Source organism: Argentina silus (assembly GCF_951799395.1).
Source record: "Argentina silus genome assembly, chromosome: 9".
NCBI classification, from domain to species: Eukaryota; Metazoa; Chordata; class Actinopteri; order Argentiniformes; family Argentinidae; genus Argentina; species Argentina silus.
This window is the reverse complement of record NC_139663.1, coordinates 4,260,765-4,286,821: the sequence shown is the minus strand read 5'-3', so window position 1 is coordinate 4,286,821 and position 26,057 is coordinate 4,260,765. Positions and strand designations below refer to the sequence as shown.

General features: G+C 42.6%; 2 protein-coding genes across 2 annotated transcripts in view; both read right to left on the bottom strand.

The window, feature by feature from the left end:
• Positions 1-3,409, bottom strand: part of abca3b (ATP-binding cassette, sub-family A (ABC1), member 3b) — a 30,540-nt gene extending 27,131 nt beyond the window's left edge. The window contains exons 1-2 of the mRNA XM_083676287.1: positions 3,186-3,409; positions 1,455-1,546 (exon numbers count right to left, since the gene is read on the bottom strand). Coding sequence (XP_083532413.1) covers positions 1,455-1,508 — 54 coding nt within the window. The 5' untranslated portion in view covers positions 1,509-1,546; positions 3,186-3,409. The remainder of the gene's footprint in view (positions 1-1,454; positions 1,547-3,185) is intronic.
• A 431-nt stretch (positions 3,410-3,840) lies between these two features.
• On the bottom strand, positions 3,841-15,919 carry ccnf (cyclin F). The gene is made up of 17 exons (XM_083677913.1): positions 15,501-15,919; positions 14,486-14,640; positions 14,086-14,192; positions 13,931-13,998; positions 13,573-13,769; positions 12,865-12,918; positions 12,420-12,524; positions 12,228-12,305; positions 11,400-11,557; positions 10,455-10,619; positions 10,095-10,218; positions 9,708-9,888; positions 9,397-9,484; positions 7,435-7,534; positions 6,969-7,102; positions 6,347-6,522; positions 3,841-5,999 (listed from the first exon to the last, which is right to left on the bottom strand). Exons 1-17 carry the CDS (start codon positions 15,511-15,513, stop codon positions 5,527-5,529), a joined length of 2,376 nt encoding a protein of 791 aa, XP_083534039.1. The 5' UTR covers positions 15,514-15,919; the 3' UTR covers positions 3,841-5,526.
• Between the last annotated feature and the right edge of the window lie 10,138 nt (positions 15,920-26,057).

Sequence of the window (26,057 nt, the reverse complement as noted above, 5' to 3'; positions counted from 1 at the left end):
GTGACTGCTCATGCTCAGTGTTATTACATAACCTTTGAATGAACCTGGCACATGACTCATCTGTTGTAAGATGTCAAAGGTACTCTTAATTGAAGCTTCATAAACAAAATGTGTATCTAGAAAATATTTCCTTGTTGATCCTAAAGGACAACCTTGTGACAGGATCTATCAGTCATGGTGACTGTGTCAGACCTTTGACACTGCAACATGCTATACTACCCACCTCTTTTCTTGGTAGAGAGCACTTTTTTTGGTCACAACCATATTCCTTGAGGGTAAAACACAAACTGAATTATAAAACATACAAACAAACCTTATAGCCATTCCAAGTATCAAATAACTCACACATTCAAATATCACAGATACTGACTTGTGCAAAGAGACTGAGAATTGGATACTCTAGTAATGCATATCAAGTTCTGTGTTTGATACGTCTTTGGCAAGAGCGTTTATAGACATTTTTCTCCTAGCCAGACATTCTCTTCCTCAAAATGAAACAGCTAGATGTTAACTCATATCTCATTCACTGGTATCATGCTTTTCTAACAAACAGACTACAGCTAGTAAAACTCACTCTACTGTACTTCCCATCAGTTGTTCTTCACCACAGGGTTTCGTGAGCTCACCAGCCATCTTCACCCAGTATACCAACGCCTGTGGAGGCTCAAACCCCAAACAACTTCATATTGAGGTTCCCTTGTGGACAACCACAGTGATGTCAAACACTTCCAGGAAAATGTCAACAGTCAGGTGAAGTTGTGCGACAGCAACAACCTTGTCCTGAATATCAAAAAGACCTTTGTGCAACCAGACAACCATTGTTAGCCTTGCTTTTACTTGGGGTGCTTTTAGTCTTTTTTTTTTTTTTAGCTTTTATTATTTACCATGCATTAGTCTCCACAGTCCTCACTCTGCTTTTACAGTTTCAACTCTCCCATGGCTGTTTTAGTTTTTATCTTCTTATGTTTTGCCTTGTTGTCATTTTATTTTCTCTTTTTTATTATTCATTTTCTTGTACAGAACATTGTATTGTATCCATGTATGAAATGTGCTATACAAATAAAGTTTGATTTGACCCTCACTCTGTCAAACTGCCGAATCACAGTAGCAGCCTATTCTACAGGCACATGCACACTACCACGTACACTTTTTATCATTCTACTGTACATTTTATACAAAACCATACATCATCATTGTATTGAATGTAGGATTTCTGTATGTTTCTTTTTGGTTTTTAATTTGTTCTGCCATGACCTGTTTTAATGACGTAAAGAACATTTCTGTGCAGACACAGACAATAAAAGCTACTTAGCTAACCGTATCTGATCTTACTTTGAGATAATAAGACCACAAAGTATAGATCACAACAACAGACAGGAATATCAAATGTCCATAGTTAATGTTCGGATCAGAGTAACTGCACATTCCCATGAATTTCCCCATATCCCACCCACCTGCTGAATGTAGTTCTTCCACAGGAGCAATCCAAACTGACGTACGATCGCCATGTTGAGAGGGGGGTGGAGACTGTCCAGAACTACAGGACCTGGCAAGACAAGAGAGAGTGAAATGTTCAGATAGGCCAAGTTCAGAAAAATTGGCACATTCGGTGTGTTTAACCATCAAGGCCATAATTGAGCAATCGCGTCAGTCCAAAGCCACAGCAGCATTTGACCTCCACCCAACAATAATAGCAGAACATAAATAAAGAAAAGAACCAAGAAAGAGAACTGAAAGTGATCATTGGACACAGTTCAAAGCTAGTTCATTGTTAAGACGTGTACGTGTCAAACAACATCAGAATCTTAATTCCAGTTATGCAATGGGAATTTGCAGTGGGAAAAAAAACAAGTTCTCACTGTGTCGTACGAAAGACCGAAAATAATACCCCTGCCTGAGTTTAATACAGGACCTGGAGAAACATACAAGTACGATAAGGAATCAAACAGGGGGTAGGGAGGTAAAGGAAACACAGGAAAACAAAAGAAAAAAAACTAAAATACTGTGTAAACATGCAGAGGCTAAACCAGTTGAACAGGCAACCAGAAGTAGGTCAGATTTTGTCGAGTTAGCCTACCCTTTGCATAGGCCTACCTGCTTGTTTTTGGTGAGGTGAGTGGATGACAATGAGCACCATGTGGTGATCCTTATCTAACTATCCTTATCCAAAACAGCTCCCTTTGTCGGTGGGAAACCGTACCATTGCCATGCTATTTCTGTTCTACTGGATATATTTCGTGACGACAGAAAATGGAATGGAACATAACAATAAACTGCAAAGATAGATGACAAGAGTATGTAGTTATCATTAACCAGGATGTGGTTCACATTCACTGTGAGAGCAGGCACATTCCTTTGAAATATGAGGCATCTCTATTTTCAGTCTCTCTAAATCAGAGGATGTATTTTCCTTCAGATGAAGAATAAACCTTTGTGCTTTAAGCCCATGGTCCCCTTTAAGCCCATGGTCATGTGCTACAGTCACATCAAGACACATAACTGGGAGGAGAAGGTAACAAATAAAAGCCCAGACAGACCTTATGATCTGTCTCAACATAAGGGCAGGGTGTCATCATGCATGCAAGTCCATGTGCTGTAGATGTAATTAGTGTAATGATCTCAAACTTCTGACAGATGAATGCATCTCTGTCATGGCATATCTCTCAATGAAATTACATCAGGAAAGACATGTTTCTCTGAGAAAGAATGCAAATTTATATTTTTTTTGCAATAATGTATAGGTTATAAAGGAAATGTGTATATGCAACAAATGCAATATGGACTGTTACTAAGAATGGCAAGCTTAAGCCTCGATAATAAGCACGCACTATCGGGAATAGATCTAGAAAACGTAGGCCTAATACACGAGATGATGTTAATATTGATAGAAATGTAACAGAACGGTCTACTTTGTTTCTCCATTTTGCTACGTTGACGCTGGCAAATGTATCCATTTCTCAAGGAATTACGCCTGCCTGTCTCCTCATTTTTCTCACAATAATATCCCTGGGCCTAAATGATTGGACGAACAACCTGCCTGTCAATTCCTAAGATTCTGATGGACTAGGATGAAGGGAACCATAAAGACATTTCCTTCAAATAACACAAGCATAACGTTATTGCATTCATTTAGAGCTAGTCTTGAGCTAATGAAACGAATAGTTATAAACGGTCGGCAACATTACCTTACAAAAGCAGTGATCGGTATGTGAACTTCATGGGCTGTCCAGTCGGCTTATAAATTCCTCCTTTTTAAAAACGATAACATTTAACTACCTCCACGTCTACCTTTACCAAATCCACCGAGGTTGCATTAGTGAGACTTAGGACCGATGTAGACAGAGCCAAGTAGAATATTGCTCGCAAAATTTCAGCTACGGGGCCGATGACATTGCACCAGCCGTCGTATGAACACCGTATTCATTGTGCAAATGCAGACACAATCGTCAACAAATGGAATCACGTGATCAGTCCTTTTTCTATCGTCATGTGACCTTACCAGCTGTGGGGGTTTTTTGGCTGGCTTCTTTGCTTGCACCCCTCCATGAAACGTTTTGATACATCACTAAATTTCAATCATGCATCTTAAAGAGCACATTCTAAAAAGATGCTATGAAATCACTGCAACCACACGTGACATTTGTATCGTCTAAAAACTTCTATCAAGAAATCGGAACACAAGACCATCTATTGTACTATTTCACTGCTTCATTTCATACTCATACTTGGTTGTGGAACCTGTGTCAGGTGATGAGTGTTGTGGCGGCAATGGTGGTGTTGGTGTGTGTGATGTGAGTGTGTACAGTTGAACAATGAGGGAACACACTCATCGGCTATTCCACAGGCTTGTTTTAATAGAAATTGATACAGGATGTACAGAAATAAAACACACAGGACACTTGAGAGAGCAATGTAAAAAATATATATATATAAGAAAAAAAGGTCACATTTCAACCTTTACATAGAAGGCACACTGCTTACTTGCACTTTTTGGAATGAAGCAAAAACATAACATCCAGTATCAAGTAAAGACAGCTTGTCACAGTCTTTTCTTCCCTATACATTTACATATGTACATATCAGACACCAAAGATAACCAGTTTGATTGAACAGTTAAAAAAAAGTATTTACAGTCTCTCAATCTGTGGACATGGACTCCTCTGTGTCCCGAAATAGGCATACAGTACTTTTCAAACCTATCAAGTAATAACTTGCCTTTAGTGTCTAACTTCTGTTTCCCCAAGAGGAGGCAAAGCAACTCCACTTAAAACACTTATATTAGTAGTTGATTGTTCAAGCATAGCAAACGTTGCTGTGAAAACCATTTACACTTCTATTCAGTAGAATTGCTCTGCTTGGATGAAAACAAAAGTGCTAGACTTCAGTCAAAATGAATCGACGGTAGAAATGTTGGCAAAACAGAAGTCATTTCTAAATGTTCAGACTTCATGGTGCACTGTGTACCTTTTCATTGCTATTCATGGCTCTAAAAATGTTGACGAACAGTTTCATCGTCCTTAGTGGCTTGTCGTAGACAGATGTTTAGTGTGTGTCTAACAGATATGTTCTGTGCTCAATCTCCAACAGTAACAACATACAGCAATGGTTTACAAACAGCAAAATGGATCTGAGAGCACTTTGCGTAATCATATACAATGGTAGGTATCACGCATTTTGAATGACTATCCTATCATAACTCAGAGTACCTTTGGCATGGCTAGAATAAGACAAATGGCAAAAATGTATCAGAGCTAATTCAGACAATCAAATTAAGGCTTCAGACTTCACAAACATAGATATTTCAATTATCTAAAAACACAGAGTGACCATCCCTTGGCAACAACTATCACCTTATCAAAAGGTGCTGAGAATCCTGTATAGGCAGTGCATATCAGCATTTCCGTTATCCTAATGAATGAACAACAATGTCGCGTGGGTTTACAATACAATCACAATAATGCAGGCTGTGGTTCTTTTTCACATGTTAAGGTCTTCATATCAATACACGTTGAGAAATTGTCCATGAGGTGTTCCTTTATGAGGTTTCAGCAATCTGTATGGAGATCTGAGACAGGTAGGTTGTTGCAAAAGTCAATGAGTGACGAGAGAAACGGTGAGCGACGCAAATGTAACAGACGAGACCTGAGCAGAGTGTGAAATCTTGTTTCCAGTGGTTTCTATGCTGATGAGTCAGGAGGAGGTTATTGAACTATGGGAGGCAGCTTAACATCCAGAGAAGTCTGTTTCAACTCGTGTGTGTGTAGCTGGTATGGCCGTTTGTGCCCCTTTTTTCTTTTCTTTTTTTTCCCCTTTTCTTAAAGCTAAAATAGGCTCTTTTTGATCTTGTTGATGTTGTGGCGGTGGTGTTCAGGAACCAGTACGGCGGCAGACTTCTGGCTTCATGGTGTGAAGAGATCAGCGATGACGACAGGAAAGTGCTGGAAAGAGGCTGGGAAGAGGTGGAGGAGGTGGGAGAAGAAAAGAGACCGGATCCCATTTCAACTGGATGGTCAGTCGCCCCGGTGCTTACAGGCTTAGGAACCCCACATTGGCAGCGTACACCTCCGCCTCTTCCTCCTGGTCCATCTCCATCTCTTCTCCGCTGTGGGCTGCTGCGTTCTTCCTCTTCACCTGTCTGTGGACCACGCCCCTAGGCCTCTGCACGGGCACCAGGAGGCGGAAGCCTGGCTGGGCGTTGGTGGAGCCTGAGCCCGGGGTAGGGACAGGGGGCATGGCTGTGAAGGTGCAGGGCATTAGGGAAGAAGAGGAGGAGGAGGAGGAGGGGCTGGCGCTCTGGACGGAGGAGTACCCTGAGCTGTGGAGGTCAGTGGAGAAAGAGAGGGGCTCTCGAGGTCGGCTCCTGGCGCTCCCCTGTCCTTCCACCTCCTCCTCTTTGTTTCCCTCACACAGACTGTCCTCGTCACTAGAGAGGGCTCGGCAGTGCAGTTGTCTGTCCTCAGGCTCTAACGCCAGCTCCACAGTCATGGCCAGAGCAGAGGCTGCGAGGAGAGAGCAGGCAAACATAGTTAACATATCAGCGTGAACCGGAACGATCTAACCTAATCAATGCTGCACATTGATAAGTAAGTCATGTAATGCAGACCATGGTAGCTAATGAGCCAGACGGAGTGATATCACTATCTGCCGGAAGACTGACTCAGACATTATTCCCCTCATGTGAATGAGGTACACAAGATTGTTACAAATGATCCAGGCTCAAGAATGACTCAAGGACTGGGGCAGTAAAGAGGGCTGATCTTAACTCAGCAAGGACACCAAGTCACTAGGGCATTGGTATCCAGTATGCACTCCCCCCTCCCCTCCCCCCTCCCCTCCCTCTACTCACTCTCTCCGTCCTTCTCTCCCTCGCTCCATTCCTGGTCACCTTCGTAGCCAGAGCAGGAGGTGTCGAGGCTCCAGTCCAGGATGTCCCCCAGCAGTGTCTCTTCCTGGGTGGACAGCTCTGCCGTAGGAGTGGCCAGGAAGCTGCCTCTGTGGGCCTGCATGCTGTCCTCTCGCCTCCTGAGGGAAGACACAGGCGGGTGAGTCGGTGAGTTGGGGGGTCAAGGATGCTCTCAGCATAAATAAACTCCTTCTGCATAGCCTTGTTTTTTTTTTTTTTGGATCACAGAATGCTCAATGCTGTGTAAAAACAAAGATGTAAGACTACCCCCCAAAAAGCGAGACTGCGGAGAAAGTGTCAAGGACACCCCGACATGCCTGCTGCCACTCTGGGGATGCCAACAAGTTATTGTGGAGGGACACGGCTGAAATCTTCATTCAGACTTTTAGAGACAATAAACAAGACATGTTTACTCTGACTGTTTTGGTCCTAGTTCATACACTATGATAGGACAAGACCAAGGAGGGGGCTTCCCACTCTGACAAGTGATGTCACAGTGGTCAGATTCAGTGAGCCAGAGTATCCTTTTCCCTGCTGGTGCATCTTTTCAAGCGTACAAACCCACCTTTTGCTATTGCTGGATGGGGAGGAGAGGAAGGTGTGGATGTCTGCCGGTTGGCCTGTGGGGCTCGGCGGGTCCATCTGAGGCTCCATCTCCGGGACCTCTAGGATCTGACACAGCTCCTTGAAGTCTATGACCTGTGGGAGACGGTGGAGAGAACCGGTCAGACACAGGAGGGACACGGGGGGGGAAGGTGGCCTAGGAGACTGAAGAGCTCAAACACACAAGGGCATAACACAGTCATAGTGACGATGATGATCCCATCTACTAGATTCAACATGCAGAACAACATGGTCACAATGGAATAGGTGTCAGATACACAGCATTCTACCCATTAAGAAATATACATGATATGTGTTTTTTTGAGATCAACCAGTAAAAGAGATGCCATCTCTTTCCTCCACTGTGACAGACAAAACCGTACAGTTAAGACAGGTTCAGACACAGACAGACAGACAGACGGCCTCACCTTCTCTTTGCTAATGTGTTGGTAGGCATCGTCTTCAAAGCGCTGCTTCACACCTGTCAGAGACACGTGTCTGTAGTCTTTCGGCACGTCCTGACTGAAGCTGAAAGGGAGAAAGGAAGAGAGAGAGAGAGAGGTGGGGGGTGAGTTTAATCTACCTGGCTGGTTACATCATGTCATAACCCATAAGAGAAATCATATTACTCATGCATTTGGACTTCTCCCAATAACTGGTGTGAGTCACTCTGCGGCACACTTGTGTGACTCACTCACTCTCCCTCCCACACACACACCTCCCCACCCACACACACCAACTGCCTCCCACCCACTACCCATTAAAGCCCCACCAACACCACCGGACTGTCTGCATTAGAGTGAGGCCCTTGCTAATGATCATCCATTTTCTGCTTAACACGGGCAGACAACATGAACAACATGATCCCTAATCAATACCATTGTCCTTGTGTGTTAGCCACAGCCAGACACATCAATGTGTCATTTTGGTCACTGAGTGGTCTCGAAATGTATGATTTTTTTTTTTTTTTTTTTTTTTTTTTTTTTTTTTAAACTACTGTGGCTGTGAAAATATAATGAGTGCCAAAGAAACCGAACAGCAGGACACCTGAGATGCCCCGCTAATTTATGTGTGTGTGTGTGTGTATTTCTAACACGGCATACAGCATTCACAGCCATTTGCTAGCTTTATAATGAGCTAACAGTTCGCTGGGGGTGAGTGAGTGAGTGAGTGGGAAGTATTGCCATCAACACGTCTCCTCCAGCAGTAAATAACACTGGCCACAGCGCAGGCGGGGGGGCAGACAGGCGGGGGGGGGCATTGAGGACAGACGCTTCCCACACAGGGTTAAGAGGACTAAACCACTACCTTTCACTTATCCGCTATAGAGAGTGGCCTCATCACTGCCCTGAAATGACACTCAAATTAACTCTCCATTCAGTGCTGTGAACGTGTGTGAAGATCTAAAGTGGGTTGGACGGTAATGGCGAGCACGGCACTCTGGGATCATTTGAATGAAATCTAAATGTGTCATTTCCTGACATTTTCAACCACAGTAAAAACAAAGGGGGAATAGCACAATAAGACAAGAGGAACAAGAAGCAGTGAACAGTTTCAGTTATCAACAGCACAAGGAGACACCCGCAGGTTAACTGACTTCTAACAAATATGAAAGCTGGAGACTTAATCAAGCTAATGACTGCTTTCGGTGGGGTAATTACCTCAGTCGGAGCAAACACTGCCTACAAAGACCTGCTGAGCTCTACAATAACAGGCTCCTCCATTCAACAGGCCTGGCTAATCAAACACAGAGCAGCAGGAGACCGACTGCCGAGCTGCACCTCCAGACAAGGCTCTGGCGTATTAGTCAGCGGCGCCAATTAGCAGCTTGTGAGTGAACAACAGTAGATTGACCTCACCCAGTTGCTGCTCAAAATGCGAATGATGAGCAGAATGGACTTACTGGGGGGGGGGGGGAATGTAAATGGGGCTTCTCCAGCACAATGTGGGTGTGTAAGTGGATGGTGTACTTATAGTGACCCGGCCTGATAACACGATTGCTCACTACCACCAAGGTTTCACTAGTAACCAAAAGGACAAATATGCAGTGACACTCACTATCTGTACACTCGTGAGGTCACCTGTAGCCTAGAGATAATTGACTGAGTATTTTTGGCATGCTACGTGAGTTGTGTGTGTTTTCTTTCCCTGTTAAAACTCCTACACCCACGCTCTCCTCCAGCCAAGGTCCCCCTGTCTCCAAGGTAACCCTCATGGGGGATGGAAAAAAAAAAAAAAAGAAAAAAAAAAAGATCTTCAACACAAGCTTCCCTTCTTTACAAGAGAGGGAGGAGAGAGGAGGAGGGAAACAGAGAGAGAGAGACATAACAGGACCAAAAGTGGAACAGTCTGACACAACATTGAGAGAAAATCTTGGACGCAGTATTTACCACTTGACGTAGAGCAGCACAGCACAGGGGACCAGGTCTTGTTTGGAGAAGCCTGTGTACTCGGCCAGCTGGCTGGGCCAGACGGGAGCTGCAGAGATAGGGAGACAGAGGGGAGAAGGTCAAATCGGGGTCAAGGATACAAAGTCTGTGCTTCTTTAATGTCATCAACAGCAAAGAAGAAGGATATCTCAGTCTCTGATCCCCTTATAAATGATACACCAATAACTAAAGAGTTGTAGTAGTGTGAGACAAAGACACAGAGTGTGTGCGTGTGCCTGTGCGTGCGTGTATGTTTTTTGAGCCTGTAGTACCGTAGTGGTGCAGTGCCCGTGTGAGCAGCAGGGCGGCGCTGGCGAGGCGGGCGGGGGGAGGGGTGATGAGGGCCGAGTAGAGCAGGGAGAGTTCACAGATGTAGCTGAACAGGTGTGCACTGCGCCTCTCCAGGGGCAGCAAGGACAGCAGCACCTCCCCATAGTCCAGCAGTGTGGGAGTCTGGAGGTGTGGGTGTGGGGGGGGGGGGGGGGGGGGGGGGGGAGAGACAGGGGACCAACCAAATGGGTTATTAGCTGCATCACCCTTGTGAACAAACAGATCAGGTCGAATCTGGAGTGCTTGAAATCGAGCCAAAACGTTTTGGTAGAAACTGTGTTATGCATACGTGTGTGTGTGTGTGTGTGTGTGAGGGTGTCTCCACTCACCCTGATCTTGCCCTCTACTACAGAGATGACCTCTCCCATCATGCGGACCAGGTCCTCGTATTTGTAGGTGTTATCGGTGAGCCACACCGCCTCGCGGATGGTCAAGATGTCCTCGCTGATGTACCTGGAAGACAAAGTAGGTAGTACAACAGAAACCATTCAACAAGACTTAACAAGATACTTGGGAGAGTTTATCTGAATGTTTGAATACCGTTCAACCGTTCAATACGACTGCTTCAATCTCCAACTCAAATAAAAAGAACGTTACACAGACAACTCCATCGCATGCAATACTAGTGTCATCAGGATCAAAATTCTAGGTGTGAGGAGGATTTTGACAGAGGATGTTTTTGTTCTCACCGTGTACAGACAACCATGCAGGCGATGCCCAGCAGCTGGAGGCGGGCCTTGGGGACGGAGCGCAGGGCCAGGTAGCGGTCCACACAGCCCACCGTCACGTGTAATGTCAGGCTGGAGAAGTCCTTCATGGTGGTCACCTCCACCAGCCAGTCCACCAGGATGTACCTACACAGAGAGAGAGAGATGTATGTTTATGTAATGAGTATAATTCTGTTTCTGTAGCAAGAGTGTGCCCCTTGTTGAGTCATACACCATGGTAAATCTACTCACACCATTCGAAAAAGCTAATTACCACAACATTGTCAGTCACCATCATGACTCAGCAGGAATACTAAGTGTGATGATGATTCATAAATATAGGCTGAGTGTTTTTATGCTAATCTAACAGGCAGGGCAAAAAATTAACACCAGCCAAGTGTGGGTAGATTTTGGCATTGGAGGGAAAATCTGTAAATCTTACCAGCCACTTTGGCGGGTAGCCAACAAAGGTTTTTGCGAATACTGTGCTTCCATTTAAAAACAAAACTGGTGCGATCCTGGTTACCGTTGATTCAACATTTGTGACATCCATCCCGCTGCTCCTGCCTACTGCAGCTGACTGTAACTGCTGCACATCTGACTCACGTTTCTCCTGACTCTCAAACACCCCCTCCCCACCAAGTCTATGAGCTTTCGTAGACGTTAAAACAACTTCTCTGGTTACAAACCAAAATAAAGCATAACAGTGAAACTTAATGACACACGTCAGCACGAGATAGTAGCAACTACAGGAGGTTCATTCTGTGCAGGGAGTATACCGGTTTAAACATGTGGTTGGCTTTATTATATGTATATATATTATTAAAAAAAAAAAAAAAACTGTCTGGTAGACCAAAAAGTGAATGTTCTGCCCTGCTAACCGGTCGGGTCAGGTCAGTTCTGGTGCTGTGCGGTGGTGGTGGCTACCTCATGGTGTCATTGATGCACTTGTGGAGCGCCTCTTCAGACGCTTGGTGCCGTAGGACGGAGGGACGGGAGCGGAACAGCTGGGCCACCAGGTCAGCACAGGCCCGCGGGTCCAGTCCCAACGGGTTCCCACTGCTGCAGGCCTTGGCCAGGGAGAGCTGGAGCATGAGAGAGAGAGAGAGGGGGACAGAGAGCGGTCAGGTCACCGACCACACGTTGCCAAATCAGCGAGAGACCAGGGCAAGGGGGAGTCAGAGCACAGGTCATTCTAGGGTGCCAGGGTCCGAGCCAGCTGGAGAGCACCAGCTGTCCACATCATGAATAAACTCAGTGAGATGATTCATCAACTAGATTTGATTGAACCTCCTAGTCCACAGAGGATTCTTTATTTTTTATAATTGACTATAAATTATACGAATTTCATACAGGACTGCCAAAAAACTAGACGTCAAGAGCTGTGACACTGATACAACTTTAGTAGTCAGAATACCAAATATGAGAGGGGAAAGCAATGGAAAAGAAGTGGATGAAAATAGATAGATTAAAACAATGAAGGGATGACTAGATGTCAAAACAGCCCATACAGAGGCTGCTGCTGCTGCCAGCAATTTCCATGACCTTTTCTTCGACTACTGAAAGAAAGACACGGCTTATTACAAAAGACTGTGATTATACACAAGAACAAAACTGACACTGGAGACAATGAAGAGAAAACTTTAAGTGATGTGAAACAGTGAGGAACATTATATAATGTTATTCCCCTAAAATTCATAAGCACTGGTGACTGATTAGGGCTTTACACACACACACACACACACACACACACACCTGTGCTTCCCAACATCCTTTGGCAGCGTAGTCCCTGAGGGTTCGTACACACTGGAGGTACCTGCCAGGGTCTGCCATCTGAAAACAGATGAAGCGCCAAAATGAGTTATGAATTTACAAAGCTTGACACAGACATATTTGTTTTGACCATGTTAATAACTAAAGTGTTAATGAGGTGTGAAAGGGACTCACAGCAGCTCTGCGGTTGTGCTCCCACAGGAGGTAGGAGCTCTGCAAGCAGCCAGATTGAGAGGACTCCTCTAGCATAGTCAGAGCCCTGGCACGCTTCTCCTCATCCTGCACACAAGGTTAACACATTAACTTGGAAATAACACGGGCAGAGAATGCTTGTTTGTCCCCTCATATTCATAATGTGTGTGTGTGTGTGTGCATAAAGTAATGATCCCTGAATAGAACATTGAACACAGATTATGTTTCTTTTTTTCTTTTTTATAACAAAAGACTCATTCAGCTATGAAAAGAAGAGAAAACAACACAATCCCATCTGTGCTGGTGAGTAGTCAGGCTGCCTACTGCACAGTGGCTTAACAAGTCTGATGAGAAACTGAAACTGTGGCAACCGCAGAAACAGAAACCGGCTGAAAGAACCGTGTACCCCAGTCTCTTTCACACTCACATCAAAGTGCTGGAGAACTCTGGCCAGACAATGCAGCAACGGCCCCCTCCTCTCCTATAGGAAAAAAAAGAGAAGAGACAGACAGAAAAACAACCATTGAATGAAACTCTACAAAAGACACTTTAAAGCATATCACCCATTATCATTTCCCTATTCGTATAGTCAATACAGCTATTTTCCTTTCAGCCCATTGAGCGAGAAGATATCTGTTTGGATAGATCTATTTGTTGTTGGTTAAACAGTGGCAATACAGGTTCAGGGCAACCGAGGACAGAAACAGCTCTCAGAAATGGAACTCCCTGGATGCCTGTTGGCCAGAAGTAATGAGAATGACACACTGTTGCACAACATCACACTCTCCATTTATCTTCACTACCAAGGGCACCCAAATGCCATTTGGGGTCAAAGCAATGGTCTCGGTCTCTTAGCTTCATATTTTTGGCAACATTTGTCTGGATGTGTCTTTCCCTCTTGACGTCCCATATTAGAACTCACATTCATCTTAATCAGTTGGGATGAAAAGACCAGAGACGAGAGACAGTGGGGCATTGTGAAGGTGCATCTGGATTGGACAACAGCCCTCTTATCTGTATGCCCCTGCAAATGGCTAAATTAAATGTTTTTTCCCCAATAAGAGAGGGGGGAACCCCTAAAGTGATCGCTCCTGTCTGTCTCCCAGCTAAGATAAGAGCCTAGCCTAGCACTAACCATGTTGGTGTCACACTCAGCCTTGAGCCTGTCAAACACCACAGCCTTGCAGCAGCTCCCGGTGGGGGACCAGGGTGGACGGATGAAGAGCCAGATGAAGGGGTCTGCTGTGGGGGAGCGCAGACTCTCAGCCAGACTGAAGAAGCGGGAGGCTTTCCTGCCACACACATCAGCCCGCCCCTCATCACTCAGTAACGCTACCACAGGGAGAGAAAGGGGAGTCAGTCATATGTTTTGAGTGATTACGGCATAGATTAAGTGATTAAATCATGCAACCCATTTGATCAAGCTGTGACCAATTCAGTCGTAATCAAGACATTTCAGAGCTTTCAGAACGGGTAAAAGTGCTGTAACTTACGTCCTTCATTGTACAAATATGCGATCCCTAGCTTCACAGCTGCTTCAAAGTTCCCCTTCTCTGCAGCCCTGCAAGAAGAGAAAGAAAACCCGTAAAAATGGATCCAGTGGAACATCCAGAGACAGAGGCGGGGGCTGGAGGAGGGGGAGGCATACCTCTCAAACAGCCAGACTGTTTTCGGGGCGGGCCAGGTATCCCTGAAACTGACCCGGGCCCATACACTAGAGTGGTTATCGATGATGTCACGGAGCTGGGAGTGCACCTGGGAGATTACAGAAAACATGTCTAAAAAGTCAGTCTCAATCATGCACATCTCAAGCCTGTCAAACTACTGTGATTCTCCAAAAATATTCATAAGTGGCGCTTTCCACATGCTTTTAGGCTGTATGGAAGAAGCCTGACTTGCTACACATCATGACCCACCAACTCAGGTGGCGACACGATGTTCAGACAAGGCTTGCCAAAATGATGTAGCTCAGAAGGTTGTGTACTCAGGAGGTTGTGTAAGTGTTTGAATGTATATGTGTATATATACACATGTATATGTTTACTCACGGCTCTGACAGCCAGCAGGTCTTGAGCAGAGAGCCACTTGACCACACACAGGAGGACCTCCTCAGGCAGAGACAGCAGTGTCAGGGCTGAAACACGCTTACGGACCCGCTTCCTCACCGGAACCGAGAAGCATTTGGAACAACGGCAGTGAAGCACTAAAGAGGAGAGAAGAAATGGGGTCAACATTGTATGACATCTCTTTACAAGTCATTACATTTACACCATTCAGATATGTAACACCTTTCAGATATGTACATCAACATATCATGAGGGAAAAACTAAACTCTTCCACCTCACCCACCCACACCCTAAACTTCTGTCCACATCGGAATGTATCTACAGTTCTCATCTGAGTGCTGGACTGAGACAGTAATTACCACAGCAATGTTAGCTAACGTCGCCTGTATTTGTGGCCAGTTTTTTGGCTCATTTCAAAATAGACATTTCCAGGGTGGTCCACACAAGTGAATTTATTGTCTGACCTCGGCGATAATGATATTACTTAATATATGCCAAATCAATAAAAATCAATTTGTAACAATACATCACTCTCATTTATGACACACGGATTAAGTGTCCTGTCTTAGTTCGCTCGGATAGCTGAACTCAGCGCCCAATTTTCCCTCCTCTCCTCCTAAGCTACAGCTAAACTTTGAGATGATTACTACACGAGAAATGTGTAATATCTCCAATGAGGTTAACAGCCCGTTTCTCAACAGAACCGTAAAAAAAGAAAATCCACTACAATGTGTAATCATATGTGTTAACTTACAAATAAAAGAGAAACCCATGGTTAGCTAGTTTAGTTAGCCAGCTAGCTAACTGAGGAGGCACCAAGCTGTGCAACAACGTTCGCTAGCAACAAACCAGATACATTATTGCTAGCTTAGTAGTTGCAAGCTAGTCTCCTTCTCCCTTTCTCCACAGGGCCGAAATGCAAGTTACCTAGCTAACTAACGTTAGTTAAAAATAGTAGGCTCATTCACATGCTAATGTTTTACTAATAGATACTTACCGCCCGCTTTCATTTCAAGTGGAAATATCACTCCTCAGGACAGTAGACAAAGTTAGTTAGCTAGCCGCAAAGTAATGCACAGAGCTGAACGTCGGAACAGAGTTTCAAATGATGCTGATTCTGATGAACTGTTGAATGAACTTATACTAAAACTTTTACACTTAGCAGTGCTGACAAGCTAGGTAGTTGGGATGTTGTGGAATTGTTAGCACTTGCTACAATTCAAATCCATGCATGAGTCTCGACTTGGAGACCCTCCCCAATTTCGCTTTAGGACCGCCCCGCGCACAGAGTTTAAACATCAACTTCAATTTCATTGGCAGAGATGGAGTACGCCCATCGGTTATCTAACGAGTCTTGGATTCGTCGAGACAAAGAGCTACGACGTTTATTGGCTTGTTTTTACAAAAAATGAAATTAAGACTACTGATAGGATTAGACATCAGTATTTCGAAGTACGCGCTCCGAAATAAATGCATGACATAGGTTAAATGGGTTACAAAAACGACGAGGTACCTCCCCTTTCATTGAGTCCTAGGATATGTTGTGGATCTTCAAACATGTCTTTTTAAATGTACCCCGTTTAAAGAGACATGAACGAAAAAATCTTATGAAGTTAAATAGTAATCTGAATAATTGCCAGTTTTGCATAGTCATTGAAAGGGTGATGAACCACAATCATACATAACTTCTATGAAAATGTGATGGGCAACAAAAGTAAAAAAAAAAATTTAAAAAAAAAAAAAAAAGAATACAAAAAAGTTGTCATAACTTTTGTCAAAAAGTCAAAACGGACGCTCTTCAAGAATAAGAGTCAAAACAAATTCGTGATTGATCTGGGAAGAATGGATGGGTTCATGCTTTCAAACTTTATAAATCGCCACTAATACAATGCCTATGGTTAAAGTGGACGTGAACTCCTTGGTGCTCTAATGAAGCCATGATTGACAGCTTTATCCCAGGGGACTCTTTTGAGGCAGTGTTTGTGTACAGGCATGTTTCTCTTGATCATTGGCCAAAATAATCTAAAATACTTTCAAATTAGAGTTTCAAATTTGTCTGATTATGATTACAGTTTGCTTTCAGGGGGCTCGGCACATCAGACAGAATGCTTATTAAATGTGTCATATGGGGACGGTAAGGAGGGTTGTTAATTCTGACTCACTAAACAAATCTCTTTTCCAAACTTTCTTGAATCACTCCTGTCCATCAAAGATATAAAGTACTGATGCAGTTCTTAGAAGAAGGATGATTACTAGGCACATCATGCTCGTCACACAATGAATGTCTCATGTGATTGTAGGCTACAAAAACACATTAGGAATACTCTGCATTCTCTCTTTTTTCTCAGACTTCATTATTGAAGAAATAGCATCCACTCTATTGTTTAAAATCAAGGCTGTAATTATTTAGTCATCCTTTCAGAACCTCAAAATATTCAAATATCACCATATCTATCTCAGGCGAGTCAAATGAAATCCCGGGGCTGAATCCTAATGGGATTCTAGATTGAAATGGAACGCATAGATTAACCTTTGCAGACAATTCCTCACATTCGTAGTCATCAACAGAAGCCAAAAATAGACCCAAATATGCAGGCAAAAGAGCATAATTTATGTGTCTCTTCTAATCAAAGTATGAGGTCCTTCTCATTTCTATCTCTCTCTCTCTCTCTCCCACTCTCTCTCTCTCTTTCTCTCTCTCTACACACACGCACACATACACACACGCACAAACCCATGCACACACACACACACACACACACACACACACACACACTAATCATTATCTGTGGTGGCTGAGGTAGAGATTGGATACTCAGCCTTAGACACAGCTGCCTCTGAGGACATGACACAATGATTAAGTTCACTCTGGCCCTCATGGGAATAAACAGACAACATCTTTCCAAGAATAGCATCCTTTGATCACTAACCCCTCGAGTTTTATTAAAGAGCACAGAACAGCACAGCACAGTAATCCTTCCTTTCTCCCCTGCTCTGTATTGATCTTTCAGGGGTGGCAGGTAGCCTAGAGGTTAGAGAGGCTAGCCAGCAATCGGTAGGTTGCTGGTTTGATCCCCACTCCAGGCGGGAGCCGGATGTGAGCTGGTAACTGGAAGGTTACTGGCATCATATCTAAGGTGCCTACCACTGCTGTTGACCCTGTGAGAGAGAATATAGTATTCACCTTCTGTCAAAAGGTGATGACGTCACATGAATTTAATCATCAAAAATAATACTTGAAAATCATAAGTCATTTGAGGAGTAACTTTGACTTTAAGTTTAGCAATAGTGAATGTTTCAAAGTTAAATCTAACTTTTTTAAGTATATGTTGCTCGTCTTGAGACATAGAAAGAGAATACTTTGCGAAACTTAGCTAAACATATTTTGATTCACTTTTAGCTGAATCCGCTCAGGAGCACGACTGAGATGGGGTAAGGAAACAGCCCATCACCACCCTACCAGGATGACAGAACCAAGACTTGAGAATTCCCATCACCTGATGTGGTATCTGAAGTTTTCAGGTGATGGGAATTCTCAAGTCTTGGTTCTGCCCTCCTCCTTCAGAAGGTAGCTGTAGTAGTACACATAGAGTCGCTGGCTTGGGATTGTGACTCCCTTCTTGTCTCTTGTCCGCACTTCCCCGTAGAAGTCGAGTGCTTCCTGTGCCTCCAGGAACTTCCCTCGGTGGAGGAGATAGGCGCAGATCATGACGCCGTTGCGGCCCTTCCCTGCCTTGCAGTGGATGGCTGCCACATGATGGTCATCCTCGCTTAGCCACTGGTCCAGGTCTTCACAGAATGGCTTGATTAGCTCCAGCTGAGGTGGGTTGTGGTCTTCAAAGGGGATTATGCACTTGCATAATCCGAAGTAAATTACCATCCCATACAAAACATGGTCCAAATATCACCGATTTTAAAGAGCCAAATAAACCTTAATATCGTCCATCACTAGCCACGGTTATCTCATGGCGGCGTCCCTCAGTACTACCAAGTCTTGATTAACATTTCACTGCGTTTGTAGAAACATTTATTGTGCAAATTTGATCCTTAAAGGTAGTTGTAATGGCTTAAAAATAGACTTTACTTGACTTTGGCCTAGCCTCCCACTCTAGATTTACACCTGCGTTACTAGGGAAACGGCGCGAGATAGACGCGATCCTAGTCATGCAAACATAACAAAGACCACTGCTATTCTATAACTGTGGTAATTGTTAAGTAATGTGTCCCCGCATGGCACTGGCTCCATCTTCCCAGTCTCTCGCAAAACCAATAGTAAATCAAGGGAGTGGCATATCTCAAGTATATACAGTCTCTGCCTATGCCTACAATTTGAAATGAAATTATAATAATTTGAAATTATAAGTATCAAGGCCACAGTTCAATAGGCTATGTTGCTTAGTTTGTCCCATAAAAATGCATTCCAATGTCATACTTTCACAACAAGACAGCATTTTGACACACACCTGATCAGTTCAAACTAGGCGCACACATTATCAAAGCTTTATACACATTTTTTGGGGCGCGAATTCATGTGGTAGATCAATAACAAACTGTGTAGCAATTGCAGTAATTTTATAATAATGATTCAAATTATATAGTACAGTCATAAATATTTCAGCACTATTATATAGTTGGACATGGTTAGTTATTACAAGTAATGGATTACCATCAAATGATGCCCTTTGCAAATTCAGAATTTCTAACATAAGAGTCTCATAATTTAGTGTAATCAGTGTATTTATTGTCATAATGAACTATTTATTACGCATCATAGGCCTAGTCATCATTAAAATCAATAAATCATCATTAAATTTTTATTGGGCTCCTATATTGTCATGTGGTGTTCATGATTTTGCACTATAGCTACATGTTACAACTATTATTGAAAATATACTAAAGAATAATGGATGTACTGGCCTATACTGCACACAGAATGTGATTTTATGTACTGTAGTGTTAGTGTTAAATTATTGTGGCACTTCTGGATGCCTAGCATGGTTCGTCCGATCTGGGGTATAAAAGAAAATATGACAGCCAATGCATGAATTTGTATATTTTAAGTAATTGGAGAACACCAAAGTCACGCTGGAATCAAGCTAATTTGGCCAGGAACAATACAGACGCTGCCATTGGAATTGCATTGGGAATTGTCTTTTTAGCCAATAGCTTTTACGGCGGTCCCTTGGTTTGGGGTGCACTGCCCTTCGTCATTCACTGGCTGCATCTAAAAGTCCAAAATGCAGCTGCTGAGGGGCAATGGTGCGCACCCCATCCCATTGAAATCAATGGACTTTCGGCGGACCTCAACCGCGTTGCGCAGTCCATTAGCTGCAACTGCAACTCAACTCTGCATCACACAAGTTGCATACAAATACATAGACAAAAACATAAAAACACCCATATTTGAAACACAGTCTTTGTTACTTCACTTGCTCCTTGTTTGTGTTTGACAAGCAATTCCCTCATTCTACCACTTGGCATTGTGCGTATGCATGGTCATCTCAAGCAACAGTTCACCTTGATAAATGTTGTTTATCGTACGCATGCATGGTTTAGGCACAGATTTATGCTTACAAATCATTGATAAATGAGACCCCAGGTTTATTTCCATGTTATGTTTTAACATGACATCTGAAGTTTTCTTTTATCTGTATATATCTCTAAGCGTTGCATTTTTATGTTTATTTCAGAGCTGAGCACCTCCACCAAAGCCCTGCAATATGATTTGAAGACAGATATAACAAAGTCTGGAAACAGAAAGCTATTTTTCGATACTCATGCAGTGGTTCGACTTCTTGAAGAAAACGGTTTGAAGTTTATGTTATTTGAAATAATGAAAGTACCGTCACACATCTTCCATTAGGAGGTTTTGATACTCATTCTGTTGGTTTCTCTGACCCAGGTGAAAGTTTTTGATACTCATTCTGTTGGTTTCTCTGACCCAGAACTTTTCAAATTGGAATACAATGTCCTGTGCTTATCCATGATGTTTTACAACGATTTTATTGTAGCCAGGAAATAATCGTTTGAGTGGAAATATGTTTAATTTTGGCTCAAATTCAAAATCTTGGACTGCATTTGCTATGATGTGCGCTTCTCAAAATGAGATGACTTGCCTTTACCAGTGGTTGAAGTGGAGTGACATATGATTCCCTCACCTTTCACCTGGAAAGCACTTTCGCCACACAAGGAAGTGAAACTACCCTTGTAATTCTACTAATTTATCCTTTAAGTCTACTCCTAGACTAAAACCATGTTTAATCAATGATCTCCATTAGGATGGCATTCAGCAATCTTAATCTGGGTGAGTTAAACCAACCCTTTGAGTATGAAGATGCACATAAGTGTCTATGACCTTTGCCTATAGGGGCACTTCTGAGTGGACGTCAGATAGATAGGGGCACACTTCTCCACTTTGCCCTAGAGCAAAAGTTAAAGAATTGTGTTTATTCACTAACTTTTCAAAAGGATTTAATGGTTAAAGATTTGTGTTTGTTTATTTTGAGGGCAAGGAGGAAAGTAAAGGCAAATAAAGTATGAGAATGTATACTGTATGATGTACTCTCTGTTCTTATTAACAGGCTTCAGCACTCAGCATGCTGAGGTAATAGTGAAGGTGCTGGTCAGGACAACACACTCGAACATGGATTCCATCTATAAAGACATGGTAACCAAAGTGCAGCAGGTGAGGCCTGGGTTTCCGCATTAAATGATTAGTTCAGCAATGTACACCTTTAGTCAGATGGTTCCTTACCCCTGATAGTCTATGAGCCAGGGGAATTTTGTAAACCAAATTTGTTTAAATAGCCACTTCAAACAGAAGTTTATTAAGTTAAGTTGACCAAGTTTCAAATAAAGTGCTTTGCGTAAGTAATGGGACAGTGAAGCATTTTTTCTTCTTTTAAAAATATTTTAAATCCAAAGTAGAGATTCTCAGATTTTATTTGATGGTATTTGTGTACAGTTTCACCATTCAGAAATTACAACAGTTTTTATGCATCGTCCCCCTATTTTAGGGTACCCAAAAGTAATGGGACAATTCCCATTTTATTCTTCATTATTGAACACTTATTTTTATTCTTCATTATTGAACACATTACTACCACTAGAGTAGCAGCCTAACCATTTTTTAATTGCCTTTTTTTTTTAATTGCACATTTTAACCCTCAGTATTGAGCTTTTATTTTAAGCCTCATATGCAATTTTGACATAGATGTATGTATGCGGCATGAAGTCATCACAACACATCACACAGCACTTATCAGTGACAAACTTTAGCTGGCCCTTGGTTGGTCTTCAGACAGTTCAGGGCCCCTGGGTTCCTAGAAAGAGAAAAGGTCCCCTAATCCAACCATTCTAACGCTTCTATATCCTATGGGGGTGACCACATCCTCAAAAAACTGTCAAGCTCCTAAATCTAATTTCACAAACAGCAGAACACCTTGGCCTCTCACCAACGTCTCATTGTGCAAACATCAACACCCACCCCATAAAACTGTCAAGTTCCTAAATCTAATTTCACAAACAGCAGAACACTTTGGCCTCTCACCAACGTCTCATTGTGCAAGCATCAACACCCACCACATCCGCCCCAAAGGGGCGGGACTTATAATTTTCAAGTATTATTTTTGATGATTAAATTCATGTGACGTCATCACCTTTTGACAGAAGGTGAATACTATATTCTCTCACATGTTTAAGTGTACGTGTGAACAAATAGTCTTGAAGAAGTCTTTACTTGTTTCCATAGTAACTCAATAAGGCCTCAACAACATACAAATCTATTGAACGTCCAAAATATATACATTCACCAAACACTTTATTAGGAACACTATACTAATACTGGGTAGGGCCTCCCTTTGCTCTCAAAACAGCCTCAATTCTTTGTGGCATTGATTGCACAAGATGTTGGAAACATTCCTTTGAGATTCTGGTCCATGATGACATGATTGCATCACGCAATTCCTGCAGATTTTTCAGGTGCACTTTTAAGCTGTGAATCTCCCGTTCTACCACATCCCAAAGGTGTTCTATTAGATTCAGATCCGGTGAGTGGGAAGGCCACTGAAGAACACTGAACTCATTGTCATGTTCATGAAACCAGTTTGAGACAACTTTTGCTTTGTGACATGGTGCATTATCATGCTGGAAGTAGCCATTAGAAGATGGGTAAATTGTGGCCATGAAGGGATGCACATGGTCAGCAACAATACTCAAATAGGCTGTGGCATTCAAGCGATGATTGATTGGTATTAACGGGCCCAAAGTGTGACAAGAAAACATTCCCCAAACCATTACACCACCTCCACCAAGAGAAGGTGTACAGGTGTTCCTATTAAAGTGTTTGGTGAGTGTACACTCATTGTGGTACTGAGTGCTGACAACAGAACAGTACTTATATATGGACCCAGATTTTTTTTAACTTAATGGTATATTAAAGTAATATGTACAGTACTGTCTACCAAACTTGTTTTCTCTGTGTTGTGTTTTGTTACTTATTTCAAACTCTCCACTTATAACGATCTGTTCCAGAGAGGGAAAAACTGTTGCTACTTTTAATGCTTTGAATGATTAAATACTCCCAGCTAAATTGCAGGCTATGTCGTCTGGAACATCTTTCTGTAATATAATTGATGTGTTCTTAGAACAAGTCCACATGCTTTCCAAACATCAATTTGCTCTCAAACAGGCTAATTTCTATAAAATGCTGGTTAAAAATCAGACAGTGATGTGGAAAACAGCTAATTAGTTTGTTTTCTAAAAAACTATTGCAGTAATTTATCCCTAAGAGGCTGTGTCAACCTAGTCAGCATTACAGCTTTTCCCTGAATAAAAGCTTTCATGAACACACAGGTTATTACCAGTTCTCAAACAGGCTAATTTCTATAAAAATCGGGTTAATGGAGGAAAATCATGTGAAAAACAGGAATTCAGTTTGTTTTAAAAAAAAAACTAAGGGTAGTTGTGTGAGTGTGTGTGTGTGTGTGTGTGTGTGTGTGTGTGTGTGTGTGTGTGTGTGTGTGTGTGTGTGTGTGTGTGTGTGTGTGTGAGCGAGCTGTTAGCTAGTGTAAGTGGGAGGTGAGTCAGAGTTACCTACCACTGAGTGACTGCAATGATTTTTTCTATTCCTGTGATGGTTATCCAAACATTACAGAAGCACTCCCTCTTTGCTCTTTGTGCAGTATTAGAGATTTTACCTTCATCGGCCTGACATTACCTTCCTTCTCATACTAATTTTCACATAATCTCTGAATAAAACACCTTCCCCCCCACCCATAACCGTAACATTTAATAAGACAGTGCCGCACACTAAATGTGTTCGGGGGAAGCCAAGGTTGAGCAATCAATTTCTTGGCAGCTAGGAAGCCACACTTTTACTTAATGATGATGACTCCTCCATCATCATTGTTGTCCTCATCACTTTATCTGTACCATGATATGATCTCTGTACTGTATCATAACCACACTGGCTCATTTGTATTTGTATGACTGTGAAAGCCAGACTCCTTTCTTCTCACCAGCTACAGCATTATCCTGACCTGAATCTCAGTGTAAAAAACACCTTGTAAAAGGTATCATTAAGTGAACCAAAAAAGAACACTGTCATTACAAAGACACAATTCTCCTGTTTTCTTTTCGCAGGTGCTACTTAACAGCTCTCAAACAAAGAGAGACGATCATAGTAATCAACACTCACTATGAGACAATACTGTATGGGTTTATTTATGCTTCTCAATTATCTCTGCAGCATGGATTATTTCAAATGTGTCTGTAATGTCATTGGAACAAAGGACGTACGTATTTCAGGGTATGATTCAACTAAACAGTTGAACAGAATGTCTGGGTTTGGAGCCAGGTTTTAAGATCGGAGGGCGGGTGTGGTTCGTAGCCAAATTCCTGTAATCTGTGCTTCTGACCATTGAAATTGAGCTTCTTTTCCACCCATCTGCACTCTGGCCTCTTTACTTCTCCCTTCCTGTCAACCTCTCCCCACCCACACCAGTTTCCCAGAATTCACTTGATACAATGTTTTTAGTTTACCTAAATGTTATGGACACCGAAGCGCACGCAGCAACAATGGCTCAATTGGTCTTCACAGAGAGTTATTATAGCTACTCCATTCTTCTGATAACAGGGAGAGGGAGAAAGTGGGGGAGGGAAAGAGAGAGAGAAAGAAAGAAGGGAAGAGAGCTACAGTGCACTTATTTAGTGTGATGGTTATGAATGTGATTTTTCTGATTTCTCCAGTAGGGGGTGCCTTTTATCGCAGCAATTTCTCTTGTCGACAATTCTGTTCCTCATAATAACCAATTTGATTACTTTGCATCTCTCTGTATCAGTGCTCTGTAATGAACCAGATAAGCTGTGCGGGTTATCCCTGTGTTTGACGGAAAAAAGAATGGATCAAAACTCGCTTAAGGTTACAGCACATGAATCTTAAACAAATTACCAGGTATTAAAAATTAATTGAAACGCGACCCCATGAGTGCGGAGGGGCCTCAGTCAGAATATGTGTGAAATTCTAGGCATGATGCTTTCTGAGAGATGATCAAATGTATAATGCCAAAAGGAAAAAATTTACAAAATGTAACCGTAGACATACTGTTTGAAAAAAAGAAGAAGTAAAAATGTATTCGATAAGTCATCATAATCATCGCACACACATGCACAAAACACACTGATCTGCCTTCAAAGAAAAATAGCCATCAATTTATCTCTCTCTCGCTCTCTCCCTGTCTCTCTCTGTTTCTCTTTCTCTGTCCCTCCGCCCCCCCCCACCTTGTGTTCCCCACTGCCTGTATTTTTAGCCAAGTTCCCAGGGACAGAGAGCCTCTCCTAGCTATAGGGATAAAGCCAGGCAAAGCACATTCAACTGCCCTGTAAACATGGCTCCATTCAAAGCACTAACTGTATTTAAGTCAATGTTTTGGTTGTCTCTCAAAATGTAGTTATCACTATGGAACAAAACCGTCAAACAAAGCGATGACATACATGACACTGACAAGATATTCACATAACATTTCTTTAATACAACAATTTAAATGTGTTTAGATATGAGTATAAATATACAGTACAAATATAAAACAGTTGTATGTACAATCACCAAATAATATTGGGCAGACAAACATATATTTTTCTGTCACCGGATGGGGTGACAAACAGCATTGGTGGTTGAAGTAGACAACATGGCTGCCTACTTTGACTTCCCTCACCACTGAGGAGAGGTAGATTTACCCTTCTTCTTTTACATCACACAGTAAAAGGGGAATCACGTCTTTATTCTCAAATTTGGCCACCTCCCATCAGTGCTTCACTTCAACAAGTCAACCTTTTCAAGTGTAACAAAGTACAACTACATGGTTACATAACCTTGTACGCAAGCACACAGCTGTAATACGGTATGTGTGTTTGTGATTGTGTAGGTGTGTAGGCCTACGTGTGTGTGTGTGTGTGTGTGTGTGTGTGTGTGTGTGTATGTGTGTGTGTGTGTGTGTGTGTGTGTGTGTGTGTGTGCGTGTGTGTGTGCGTGTGTGTGTGCGTGTGTGTGTGTGTG

Excerpts from the sequence above, each read along its gene's own strand:
- ccnf (XM_083677913.1), bottom strand. Across the intron at positions 13,770-13,930 it reads ATATTTGTACAATGAAGGAC|CGTTACTGAGTGATGAGGGG; the intron begins GTAAGTTACAGC and ends TCCCTGTGGTAG. Across the intron at positions 10,219-10,454 it reads TGCATGGTTGTCTGTACACG|GTACATCAGCGAGGACATCT; the intron begins GTGAGAACAAAA and ends TTTGTCTTCCAG.